This window comes from Coregonus clupeaformis, chromosome 24, assembly GCF_020615455.1.
Source record: "Coregonus clupeaformis isolate EN_2021a chromosome 24, ASM2061545v1, whole genome shotgun sequence".
NCBI classification, from domain to species: Eukaryota; Metazoa; Chordata; class Actinopteri; order Salmoniformes; family Salmonidae; genus Coregonus; species Coregonus clupeaformis.
Genome location: NC_059215.1, coordinates 23,980,971 through 23,994,016, shown reverse-complemented (window position 1 = coordinate 23,994,016; position 13,046 = coordinate 23,980,971). Strand labels below are relative to the sequence as shown.

General features: G+C 41.3%; 1 protein-coding gene and 1 long non-coding RNA gene across 2 annotated transcripts; both read left to right on the top strand.

Moving 5' to 3' along the window:
- The first annotated feature begins 4,865 nt into the window (after positions 1-4,865).
- On the top strand, positions 4,866-5,652 carry LOC121537574. The gene is made up of 3 exons (XR_005995107.2): positions 4,866-4,952; positions 5,239-5,361; positions 5,448-5,652. It is a non-coding gene; the product is annotated as an uncharacterized LOC121537574 (long non-coding RNA).
- Positions 5,653-8,696: 3,044 nt separating this feature from the next.
- Positions 8,697-12,163, top strand: LOC121538423 (transmembrane protein 82-like). Its single transcript, XM_041846402.2, has 6 exons — positions 8,697-9,189; positions 9,380-9,452; positions 9,977-10,178; positions 10,297-10,711; positions 10,872-11,056; positions 11,179-12,163. The coding sequence occupies exons 1-6, from the start codon at positions 9,105-9,107 to the stop codon at positions 11,260-11,262; spliced, it is 1,044 nt and encodes a 347-aa protein (XP_041702336.1). The 5' UTR covers positions 8,697-9,104; the 3' UTR covers positions 11,263-12,163.
- The last annotated feature ends 883 nt before the right edge of the window (positions 12,164-13,046 follow it).

The window sequence follows — 13,046 nt, the reverse complement described above, 5'->3', positions numbered from 1 at the left end:
CTCACCTCGTGGAGTTGCAATGATCATGAGAACGGTGAGGAATCAGCCCAGAACTACACGGGAGGATCTTGTCAATGATCTCAAGGCAGCTGGGACCATAGTCACCAAGAAAACAATTGGTAACACACTACGCCGTGAAGGACTGAAATCCTGCAGCGCCCGCATGGTCCCCCTGCTCAAGAAAGCACATATACAGGGCCATCTGAAGTTTGCCAATGAGCATCTGAATGATTCAGAGGAGAACTAGGTGAAAGTGTTGTGGTCAGATGAGACCAAAATCGAGCTCTTTGGCATCAACTCAACTCGCCGTGTTTGGAGGAGGAGGAATGCTGCCTATGACCCCAAGAACACCATCCCCACCATCAAACATGGAGGTGGAAACATTATGCTTTGGGGGTGTTTTTCTGCTAAGGGGACAGGACAACTTCACCCCATCAAAGGGACGATGGACGGGGCCATGTACTGTCAAATCTTGGGTGAGAACCTCCTTCCCTCAGCCAGGGCATTGAAAATGGGTTGTGGATGGGTATTCCAGCATGACAATGACCCAAAACACACAGCCAAGGCAACAAAGGAGTGACTCAAGAAGAAGCACATTAAGGTCCTGGAGTGGCCTAGCCAGTCCCAGACCTTAATCCCATAGAACATCTGTGGAGGGAGCTGAAGGTTCGAGTTGCCAAATGTCAGGCTCGAAACCTTAATGACTTGGAGAAGCTCTGCAAAGAGGAGTGGGACAAAATCCCTCCTGAGATGTGTGCAAACCTGGTGGCCAACTACAAGAAACGTCTGACCTCTGTGATTGCCAACAAGGGTTTTGCCACCAAGTACTAAGTCATGTTTTGCAGAGGGGTCAAATACTTATTTCCCTCATTAAAATGCAAATCAATGTATAACATTTTTTACATGTTATTCTGTCTCTCACTGTTCAAATAAACCTACCATTAAAATTATAGACTGATCATGTCTTTGTCAGTGGGCAAACGTACAAAATCAGCAGGGGATCAAATACTTTTTTCCCTCACTGTAAATGCAAACAGATACAGGCCTATAACCACTGGAGTAGCCTATTGCACGCAACCACATGTGGGGCGCACTCGTTTTGACCCACCGGGGAGGACAGAGGGGGCAGATCACTAAGAGTGGGGTGGTATAATTAAGCAATAAGGCACGGGGGGGTGTGGTATATGGCCAATATACCACGGCTAAGGGCTGTTCGTCTGTACGACGCAACGCGGAGTGCCTGGATACAGCCCTTAGCCGTGGCCCTCCTGTAGCTTAGTTGGTAGAGCATGGCGCTTGCAACGCCAGGGTTGTGGGTTCGTTTCCCACGGGGGGCCAGTATTAAAAATGTATGCACTCACTAACTGTAAGTCGCTCTGGATAAGAGCGTCTGCTAAATGACTAAAATGTAAAAAAATTATATTGGCCATATACCACAAACCCCAGAGGTTCCTTATTACTATTATAAACTGGTTACCAACGTAATTGGAGCAGTAAAAATAAATGTTTTGTCATACCCATGGTATATGGTCTGATATACCACGGCTGCCAGCCAATCAGCATTCAGGGCTCGAACCACCCAGTTTATAATGACATGTAACATCAATGCAACATCCATCAGCTCTGGGCATCAGTAGAGCCAAAGAGAGTGCGTCCATTTTTTTTATCGGCTACATGCTCAGTTGGCCTATACATTTCTTGTACATTTCACCTTGGGATTCAGTTAATGAATTAATTTTGATATAATTGTCCAACACCGAGCTGGAAATAATAATTTAAAGGTGCATAATTGTGGGCTTCGCACACATAGCCTGCTTGTTTGTCTTTATTTTTTTATGTTATATTTTATAAACTCTGCAATTGCCCATGTTTCTTCAACATTCATTCAACCAATTAATTAACGTTATTCATTGTACTTTCTATGGGAGAGTACAAAGAAAAGGATCATCGTCACGTGATATCATGTTGCCCACATTGATAACACATATTTTCAATTCATACTGTATATCAATTTCAGGCAAAAGTAAATTCATTTTTTTTAAAGAAGAAAGAGAGAGGGCAACGGAAATAGAAGTACTGTGTGCTTACAATTTCAGCGTCTTAGGCTGTATGACATACAGTGAGGGAAAAATGTCAAATACTTATTTCCCTCATTAAAATGTAAATCAATTTATAACATTTTTGACATGCCTTTTTCTGGATTTTTTTGTTGTTATTCTGTCTCTCACTGTTCAAATAAACCTACCATTGAAATTATAGACTGATCATGTCTTTGTCAGTGGGCAAACGTACAAAATTAGCAGGGGATCAAATAAATTTTTCCCTCACTGTATGATCTCTCCTTGTCTTTTTTCACATATGGGTAATTTACATTTTCCCCACCCACTTAGGCCTTTGTAGCCTATCGGCTGGGTAGCATTCGATTCGGCTGCAGATCATAGCAATCATCATGTTCACTTGTCAGTTCGTTACTTAAACAAATATATCATTCCTTTAGCCTACCAATTAATGAGTTGTCATTTAGGCTGCATAGCCAATAGTCATTCAAGTGTTATTCATTTAAACAGATCGCCTGAGTGGTGCTGTGATTATTCTCTTTTCAATAGGCATGTGACTGAAGGTATTAACAACACATACTTTTCTATTTTGTGTATTTGATGTGGTGGGTGTAATAGTCCATGGTTCACCTCAGTTCAGTTCAATAGTCAAGTGCCCTATCTGTCGTACATTGTCTGTTGAGAGGCTGTCCTGTAGTCTATACAGTGCATTCTTTGCCATTTCCACCATTCTCCTTGTCCAGGTTATCCAGGAATCGGGTAGGGCCTATCTTATTTTGCGGATTTCAGTGTGATGTCGCTTTCATATAATTTGACCCGTAGTTGTGCGGGGTACACCAGAGTACGGGCTCCATTTTTCCCATAGCTTTTTCTTTATGGGGTCGAATTATCTGCGTTTCATGTAGAGGTCTATGTTGATGTAGATCCGATGGCCCACATACATCAAAGGTCCTGACTCCTGACTTTTTGGGCTTGGATGGACAGTTGTAGAACTGTATCTTTGTCCCTATAGTTAAGGAACTTTGAGATGATAACCATTGGTTTGCTGCTCATGTCCCCTCTTGGGCCGCCTGTTCGATGTGCTCGTTCGATTGTGGGAGCCCATGTGAAGTTCTGCTGGCCCAGTTGTGGTATTACCTTTTCCAATAATTCTTCCATTCCGGTTGTTCCACAGCTTTCGGGGAAATTTACGAAACAAAGATTTGAACGGCGACTGAAGTCCTCCATCCCGTTTGATCTATCAGTAAGCCCTCTAATTATGTACTTTTGGTCACCCACAGTTTTCTGGAGATTTTCTTGTGCGATTTTCTCCAGGCTTAAACCGATTTCGGCCTCCTCCACGCGTTTGCCCAGTTCAGTCATATCAGTTTTTATTTTTTGACATCATCGAATATTTTCTTCATCTGCTTACACAGTTTCTCATTGCCAGTGCGACTTTCTGTTAGTAGTATCTCTAAACCAGTGCTTAATTTGTAAATCGAGAGTTGCTGGAACAAAAAGTGAGCGAGAAAGGGGGATGACCTGGGGAGCTCTGAGGTACCGGAACACATTAGAAAAAAAATCACCTTTATAATAAAGCATTGCATGCATATCATCAGCATTTGCGTAGTGGCATAGCGCAGTAGAGTCGAGACACTTACAGAAGTTGCACACTTGGGGAACGTTTTTAATAGCCTCGGGTTCGGGAAAAATGTGTCCTTTTATACACGCATTTAATTTACATGACTGGAGACTTTCGCAGAATCTTTTCTTTATAGGCCTACTGCACAAATTATTGAAATAACAGGCTACTTTGACGCTGACAAACTGAGAATTTGAGATTAATAAAAACTTCATTTTCTTGAATCCATAAATAGCCTAGGCCTAGCTAGGTGTGTGGAGACATATTGTAGGCTACAATATGAAGAGGGAGTTATAGTCCTAAAAATGCTTTCCAGTTTCACTGAATTCACCCAATGATGTGCAGCTCACTCACGGGTGATGGGCCATGCGTTCGTGCCAAAAGCCTATAAACAGAGTTGCAGGCTCATATCTATCACAGCTGAGAGAGGGAGAGAGATCATATGAAGTGAATCTTATTCTAGTTCTGTGAGAGATACAGGCGCGCCTCTCGTGCAAACCATAAACCCAGGCCGGGCCAACGTGAATCAACTATTAGAATATCAGGCCCAGCCTGAAAATCTATTTTTCAACTACTACTAATACTAGTTTGATGGTTGTAGCCATCAATTGTCCCATTAACAATTACCCATATTAGCAAACATATTTAATTTCAAACTTCACATTTCTCTAGTAGGCTACATGTCGTAATGAACGATATCAGAAAAATGCCTGCGATAAGTGATCGGTATGGTCGGTGGCGATAATTTTTGGTTTATCGGCCCAGCTCTATATTGACATGACATAATAATAACCGCAATATATGTGTAGTATATTGCATATGAAGTAAGGTAGTCTTTTTCCATTTCACATGATGTCTTACGTCTGTTTCTGTTATGTAGGGATTACTCAGTTCGAGAAGATGGCTCCTCATGTCATTGACTCACCTGCCCATCCAACTCATTACTGAAATTCTGGGAGGTAGGCTGCAAGGTGACACATGACACAGTATATTCTTGCTAGGTCAAGTGTCAGTTCAATTACATTAAACAAAATGACATTTAGGACCCTGGCCACAGTATCTGGACAAGTTTATGTGTAACTGTTATACTGGATTACCATCTGTAAATGAATAAACTGTATTTCTATCAATTTGTTTTTTATTTAACAGTAATATGTCACTGTTTTGTGCAGTAGGATGGGGCTCCTGGTACGACCATGTGAAAGGTTAGGCTCCTGGAGGGAGAAAGAAACAAAGCCAATTCTCTACCTTTTCTGAAGGCAGAAAACATGAGGGTAGGCTACATTTCTGTTGACAATAGGATTGTGGTGTTACAAAACAAAGTGAAACATTTCTGAGTGAAATAACTCATAGTTGGGGTCAGGAGTGTTTTCCTGACCACCTGACCAGAAAACCACCTGGCACTAGCATAGGCCATAAATAAGATAGGGCCTGGAATTTTTTCCAAGTCAGGTCACATGGTCAGAGAAACTCCCGGCCTTACTCATTATATATCGTTTAAATGAATACTGAGAGAATACCACTGACTCTAATTTAGACTCAAATACATTTTCTTCTCAGGACCCTGCTAGGGAGATTCGCTGCCATGAACATTCGCTGCCATGAAAGAAAACCCCATGGCCAACTACTCCGCTGTACCTAATGCCGTCTTTAATCGGCAGGCATCTGAATTCCTAAGGAAAGGTGAGTTTGTGTGTGTGAGAAAGAGAGGATGGGGGGGTGTACACATGTTTGCCTAATCAGTGACTATTCCGTTTGTGTATTTTCAGAGGAGAGGTCGGGAACTGGCAGAATAATTTCAGTCCACAGGAAAACACTGAATTTGATGAGCAATACAGCAAAATTATGGCAAGAAATACCATTCCATTCCACTTTTTGATCTAAGCAACACTTCAAACCTGCATCCATCACTCCAGAACTGGATCGATTGTTCATCAACAAGTTTGCCTCACAAACTGCATAGCCTGCTACCTGACTGTATGGACATTCAACAATGATACTGTTGCCTTTCCAAGATATCGATGTCATCATGGCACCCAAGCAACATACTCGATGAACTGCCTGAAAATCAACGTAGATGTTTACAATGGTTGAAATCATGTTATTTAATGATTACAAATAAACTACACTGATAAGTTAGGATTTACTTGAATGCACCCCAAATGCATCTGTGGGGTCCAACCCCAAGGTTACCAAAGTATACGTTGTCTGGTCTTTTGCATCCCAACGCAGGTAGCAGGCAATACATTCCTAACCCCGTGACCAACGAGTACATAAAACATCCTCCATTCAGGCTGCAAAGGCATCGATTTCCTCCTTAACTAGCTTTAATGGCGTGCAGCCGGCAAAGAAACCAGGGAAAATATGTGAATTGTCTTAATAAAACACAATTTTCCACCACCATGCTAGGGTGGCTAATGCTACTCCCATACGCCTTTGTAGCCTCAATGGAGGATGTTTAAATGTACTCAGTGGCGTCATGCACCCCCAAAATCTGAGGGGGCACAAAGTACGTGAGGATTGCTGGGTGGTGGTCCGGAGGGGGCTTTTTCCCCTGTCCGTAAGTTGGAGAATTTTGCATTTTTCAAACACCTGAAACAGCTTTTTCCTTCTATCTAGAACCATAACTATTACGCTTAATTCTATGTTAAAAAAAAGATGTATATTTTTCTGCATATCTAAGCATACAGTGGGGAAAAAAAGTATTTAGTCAGCCACCAATTGTGCAAGTTCTCCCACTTAAAAAGATGAGAGAGGCCTGTAATTTTCATCATAGGTACACGTCAACTATGACAGACAAAATGAGAAAAAAAAATCCAGAAAATCACATTGTAGGATTTTTAATGAATTTATTGGCATATGATGGTGGAAAATAAGTATTTGATCAATAACAAAAGTTTCTCAATACTTTGTTATATACCCTTTGTTGGCAATGACACAGGTCAAACGTTTTCTGTAAGTCTTCACAAGGTTTTCACACACTGTTGCTGGTATTTTGGCCCATTCCTCCATGCAGATCTCTTCTAGAGCAGTGATGTTTTGGGGCTGTCGCTGGGCAACACAGACTTTCAACTCCCTCCAAAGATTTTCTATGGGGTTGAGATCTGGAGACTGGCTAGGCCACTCCAGGACCTTGAAATGCTTCTTACGAAGCCACTCCTTCGTTGCCCGGGCGGTGTGTTTGGGATCATTGTCATGCTGAAAGACCCAGCCACGTTTCATCTTCAATGCCCTTGCTGATGGAAGGAGGGTTTCACTCAAAATCTCACGATACATGGCCCCATTCATTCTTTCCTTTACACGGATCAGTCGTCCTGGTCCCTTTGCAGAAAAACAGCCCCAAAGCATGATGTTTCCAACCCCATGCTTCACAGTAGGTATGGTGTTCTTTGGATGCAACTCAGCATTCTTTGACCTCCAAACATGACGAGTTGAGTTTTTACCAAAAAGTTATATTTTGGTTTCATCTGACCATATGACATTCTCCCAATCCTCTTCTGGATCATCCAAATGCACTTCAGACGGGCCTGGACATGTACTGGCTTAAGCAGGGGGGACACGTCTCGCACTGCAGGATTTGAGTCCCTGGCGGCGTAGTGTGTTACTGATGGTTGGCTTTGTTACTTTGGTCCCAGCTCTCTGCAGGTCATTCACTAGGTCCCCCCGTGTGGTTCTGGGATTTTTGCTCACCGTTCTTGTGATAATTTTGACCCCACGGGGTGAGATCTTGCGTGGAGCCCCAGATCGAGGGAGATTATCAGTGGTCTTGTATGTCTTCCATTTCCTAATAATTGCTCCCACAGTTGATTTCTTCAAACCAAGCTGCTTACCTATTGCAGATTCAGTCTTCCCAGCCTGGTGCAGGTCTACAATTTTGTTTTTGGTGTCCTTTGACAGCTCTTTGGTCTTGGCCATTGTGAAGTTTGGAGTGTGACTGTTTGAGGTTGTGGACAGGTGTATTTTATACTGATAACAAGTTCAAACAGGTGCCATTAATACAGGTAACGAGTGGAGGACAGAGGAGCCTCTGAAAGAAGAAGTTACAGGTCTGTGAGAGCCAGAAATCTTGCTTGTTTGTAGGTGACCAAATACGTATTTTCCACCATAATTTGCAAATAAATTCATTAAAAATCCTACAATGGGATTTTCTGGATTTTTTTTCCTCAATTTGTCTGTCATAGTTGACGTGTACCTATGATGAAAATTACAGGCCTCTCTCATCTTTTTAAGTGGGAGAACTTGCACAATTGGTGGCTGACTAAATACTTTCTTTCCCCACTGTACCTATTGAGCTGTCTGTATCCTCCTGGCTGGTGGTTCTTTTTTTAAAGAAACAAAAAATGCTTCTCTGCTCAAATCTGGTTACAAGATTGAAAAGAATGTGAGTCTTATTCAGTACATTTAGTTATTGCTTGCTTTTCTAAAGTCGACCAACCTTGCCAGCAGGCATGCCAGCTAAAATAGTTAGACAAGCTAGCTACTCTAACTATATCTAGTTATGAGGTTGGGAGATAGGTTTTCCAATCTGGGCTAGCTAAAGCCAACTTTATAAAATTGTGGCTAGTAGTATTACAGAGAAAAGACAGGACAAATCTGAGCGGGCACGTAACCCTGTGCCCCCTATGGGCATGACACCTCTGTATGTACTCAGGGTTAGGAGTGTATTGTCCCCTACGCTATACATGTAGGATCTATTTGACCATTTTCTCAAACCAGGAAAACAATCCTGCAGCAACAGGAAATGTGAATTATTGTGTGGATTATAATTAATGGACATTTTTGTAGGGGTTGATACATTTTTAGTCTGACATTTTTAAGTGGAAATTACTAATAGGCAACTTAGTTATGGTACTGGGACAATCACAGGACTTCATAACACTTCCAAATACATTATTTTAATGCCATTTGCCCAAGTGAAGGTTTATTTTTTTAAGTACATTTAGGGTGTATTTTTTGCCACACATACAGTATTTTAGGTTATATGTAGGGTAATTCACTGTTTCTTTTTCTACAAGAATTAAACATGATCTTTATTTAAAGTCACCTTTTTTTATGCATTTCACATAAATCAAATTTTATTGGTCACATACACATATTTAGCAGATGTTTTTGCGGGAGTAGCGAAATTAAAGGTTTGTTTCAATGACTGCCCTTGACTCTGACCTTTGAACAGCACGATGAATGAGCAAAGCTCAGTGTTATTTAATCATAGGGACATAAACAGCCGAAGATGTAGTAATTTAAACTTTGAAATTATTGAAGGATCATGTCAATTGACCAACGGGCGTGGTCTTATCTTTTATCGAAATATAATTGTTGCTATGAAATGACCTATTTCCGAAATTAGCCTATAATTTCAATAGGTTTGATATCGCAACTATAGATATAGGGAAACTTTAGCCTAATATTGTAGCGATTTACCGCAAATGTTATACTTCATTACTTCGTTTCTTCCGAGTTTACCTGGATGGCTGACGCTGGACGCAAACCCTCTGGACAGTTTACTCCAAGGTGAGATTTGTGTATTGTTTCAGGCTACTCCAGGTAGGTCGGCGCTAGGCCTGATCCTTTCTTGGTTTATACCGAATGCCCTTTTGCAGGTTACCACTCGTGCTGTAGCCTACTTTTATTTTAAGAACCATACTGTTGAATAGGTCCATTTTGGCGATGTCAGGTGATCAAATATTTTTGTAATATACAGGACTTGTCTGCGCATGTGGGATCTCTGTCCTCTGTAACCTGATGAGAGTACACTTATTCTTAAAGACTGAAAGGTGAGAAACGTATACACCAATGGTAATGGATTTGATTCCACATGTGTCTCAATAACAAGTGTATAATAATACCTATGTAGTTACATAGGCAGCCTTAGTGTATAGGTTAGGCTATATTGTTAGCTGTTATACTTGTTTCACACATTAACATTTTATATCCATTTGATAAGTAAACAAACTCAAATTGATTGTTGCTAAACCTCCTCTTGCCCTAGAATTATCATCTGAATGCAATTACCATTTCATAGATAGGGAGGGACTCTTAAAAAAACACTTGAGAAGTGGACCAAAGCATATCCAATATGTGGATGTGGATAACTGACCTTTTGCCTACTAACCTTAGGACTCTTGATGTACAGTTTACTAATTTATGCTATTGAATAACATGCTTGTATTCGTCACTATGAAAAAAGACTGTGATGCGATTTACATTGGCAACAGTAATCAATGTATCCTGAGAAATCATTGTTTTGTATTTCACTGCCTTGAAATGTATAGTCTCTCAAGTTACTCTCTCTACTCAGTTCAAACAATGAAGGCAGCAGTAAAGAGACATCTATGCAGAAGACACCAAGGCATCAAACCAGTACTAAAATTGGGCTAAGTGGAGCTCTCCAGTTCTTGTTCCTGTCGGTGATCCTGGCTGTAGTGGGCTCTCGGGTTGCCTCCCTGGTGGTTCTAGAGTTCTCCCTCAGAGCAGTGTCAGCTTGGGTCACAGCTGGACCAGTGAGCATTATAATAGCATAAATGTCACTAAGAATTACATGAAAAGCTCTCTCACATTCATCAGCCTTGATTCATCTCTCCTCTTAATTAATTTCTCTCCTTCTCTCTGAATCTGCAGGAGTCCAGTAGGTTCCTACAGCAGCTGCTGGTCCAATGTCAGTTCTCCTTGGGCTGTGCTCTCAGCTGCAGTCTCCATTTCCTCCACGAGGGTGCGCCACAGCGCTGGCTCTGCCTGCTCATCACTGCAGGACTGAGCTGGTTCCTGGCCAGCCAGACTGGGCACCTACGGCTCCATGTCATGGCACTGTACAGACTACACAGTTCCCAGCGCTACTGTGGAGTGTGCATGACACTGCTAACATCAGGTTGCTCTCTGTTACCGTGCCTGACCAGGGCCCTTATGCTCACCTTTGCAGTGGCTGCCATTGCCGCCCTATCTACAATCAATAAACACTTCCTCTCAGCTACAGAGGCCCTCAGGTTCTGGACTCCACTGACAATCTGCTACACACTACTGGTGGTGTATATGCAGGGTGAGAGACTGAACATACAATAGCCTGCATGGGCAAACGTTTAATCAGCAGAATGTCAGAGACTATTTAGGTATTTTGTACATAGCAGAGAGCAAGTAAAGGACAAGCATATTGTTGTCATTCTCATTGAGAAATCTGATGAGAATTATTTTCTACTCAGAGGAGCAACATCGCCAGCCAAGTGGCCAGGCTGTTATAAACACAGTGGTGGTGCGTCTGGGAGGGCTCATGGTCCTGATGCTGATTGTCGGCCGCTGGGCAGATGTGCTCCACATCCTTCTGTGCTTCCTGGGTGAGGCTGGCTGTCTGATACCCTCCAGAGACCTGTTGGATGCTACAACACAGGTGAGAATGAGTGTCCCTCAATTGACCGTGCTATTCCAGCTTGCTGTACATTTATCAATCGATCTAAATATTTATGTCATTTCAATGTATCTTACATAATATAAATGTGTGTTTGTATGCAGGATATGGAGGAAGTTCCCATACATTCCCAGGGGAGTGAGAACCAGGGGAGATGCCTGACTCCTGGAAAAGACCACCAGAGTTAGGCTAATCGACATGGGAAGAAACTATTTGTGCTGGGACTCTTTCTTAGAGCATCAGTCTTAGATTATATTTTGTATTATTATTGATTATTGACAACAGTGTTTACTTTTATACCATGGGAGTATTTAATGAAAAATGTATTATGACACATCACCTAACCTTTTTAATAAGGTACCTTGCAATAATGTTATTTTCAATCCATGCAGAGCTCTTGGGAGATATGGATGATGCTCTTGCCATAAGAAAAGCACACTCAATTGTGGCAGTGACTGCTACTCTTTCACACAATTCCTTGGCCACAACAAGTCTCTTTGTTCTCAAATGTCACTGCCATTAAATTGAGCCTAAATATGTTCATTTTGGACCTTAGCAGCCCTGAACTAATGTAACAAATGCTGCTATAGTGTACAACATTGGTTACACATTTTATTACAGGCTACATCATCTGATGTAACAGTATCAGCTGCTGTAACGGTATCAATTGACACCAAAGATGTGATCATAATCTCCTGAACACAGGATGTTGATGGCGTGCAAATTCTTCCACTTTCTTTGGTTAGATTGTATTTCATCACAGGCAGGCTCATGTCATATGGTATATTGATGTGAACCATGTCCGACTCATCTTGAAAAGAAATTTACACAAAATGGCTGAAGCATAATAATGTTGGCACTTGTAAATCAGACAAAATGGCGTTATTCAAACTGGGTTTGCAGGCTATTTTCAGAAAAGACGAACAAACCAATCATAACTCGCTACATTGAAAATGTCAAATCGTTTGAATTCTGCCTCTCTTTTAATTGAGTGTCGACATACACTAAAGTATGTGTGTGTTAATAAATTGACAATAATTAGATCGAATATAAACATTAAAATGTAAATTAAACCTCCCACGAAAAGCCTATTCGGCACTGTTTTTTTTGTTGTTGCTGTATGCAGTTAGGTCTACCTCATTTAAACCCCACATTTTTGGCACCCACATAACATACTTTTATCAGATCCTTTTCTATCTTTTGACAGAAGTTTTCTGACCACTATTAATATTCGCAGATTGTATTTGACAGTAAGGGATTTCTTTGCCTGCTTCCAACATGGGAATGTTTATTCCGTTTATTTATTCCATGATAATTTGAAGAAGTGTGGATAATAAAACGGTGCCGCATGTTCAATATAATCCAGGGTCGACCAAGACCGAAGTTGTAAAGGAATATGGCATGGTATCGGTTTGGTAGTTCCACCACAAAATGCTTGTCTTGGACAATAAGACAATTTTACAATCCACGAGATTATTGGATTTTATTTAGCAGTTCCTTTTTACATCAGAAAGAAAAATTCGTTGCGTTGTTATTGGAAGGACACGATTATTTCCAAGAGCATTCATGTATGGAGTTCGTACAACAGCCGTGGAAATTATAATGTGTCTGTACCTCCTCGTTGACGACTGGACTCAACTGTAGCCTTTATTTCTATATCTGGCCCCTTGGTAGGCGTGCCATACGCATGCGTCCTTGTTCAAATGCAGCTCCTTTTTTACCGCATTGCAGCGCATGCGTAGCCTAAGAATGGATTTGTTTTCTTCACGTAGGCCCACCCATCTTTATTCCAACTGTTTTTCATGAAAACTTCACTGTAAACTGTAGCCTACCGTACCATCAAGTCATTTGATATTTAATAACATTAACTTGGCTAGCCTATTGAACTTGCAACACCAGGACTTTGACCTATAGGCAATTATATCTTATCACCTTACTTTGTTTTTGGGACTTGTGGACTTGTGCCTGATTA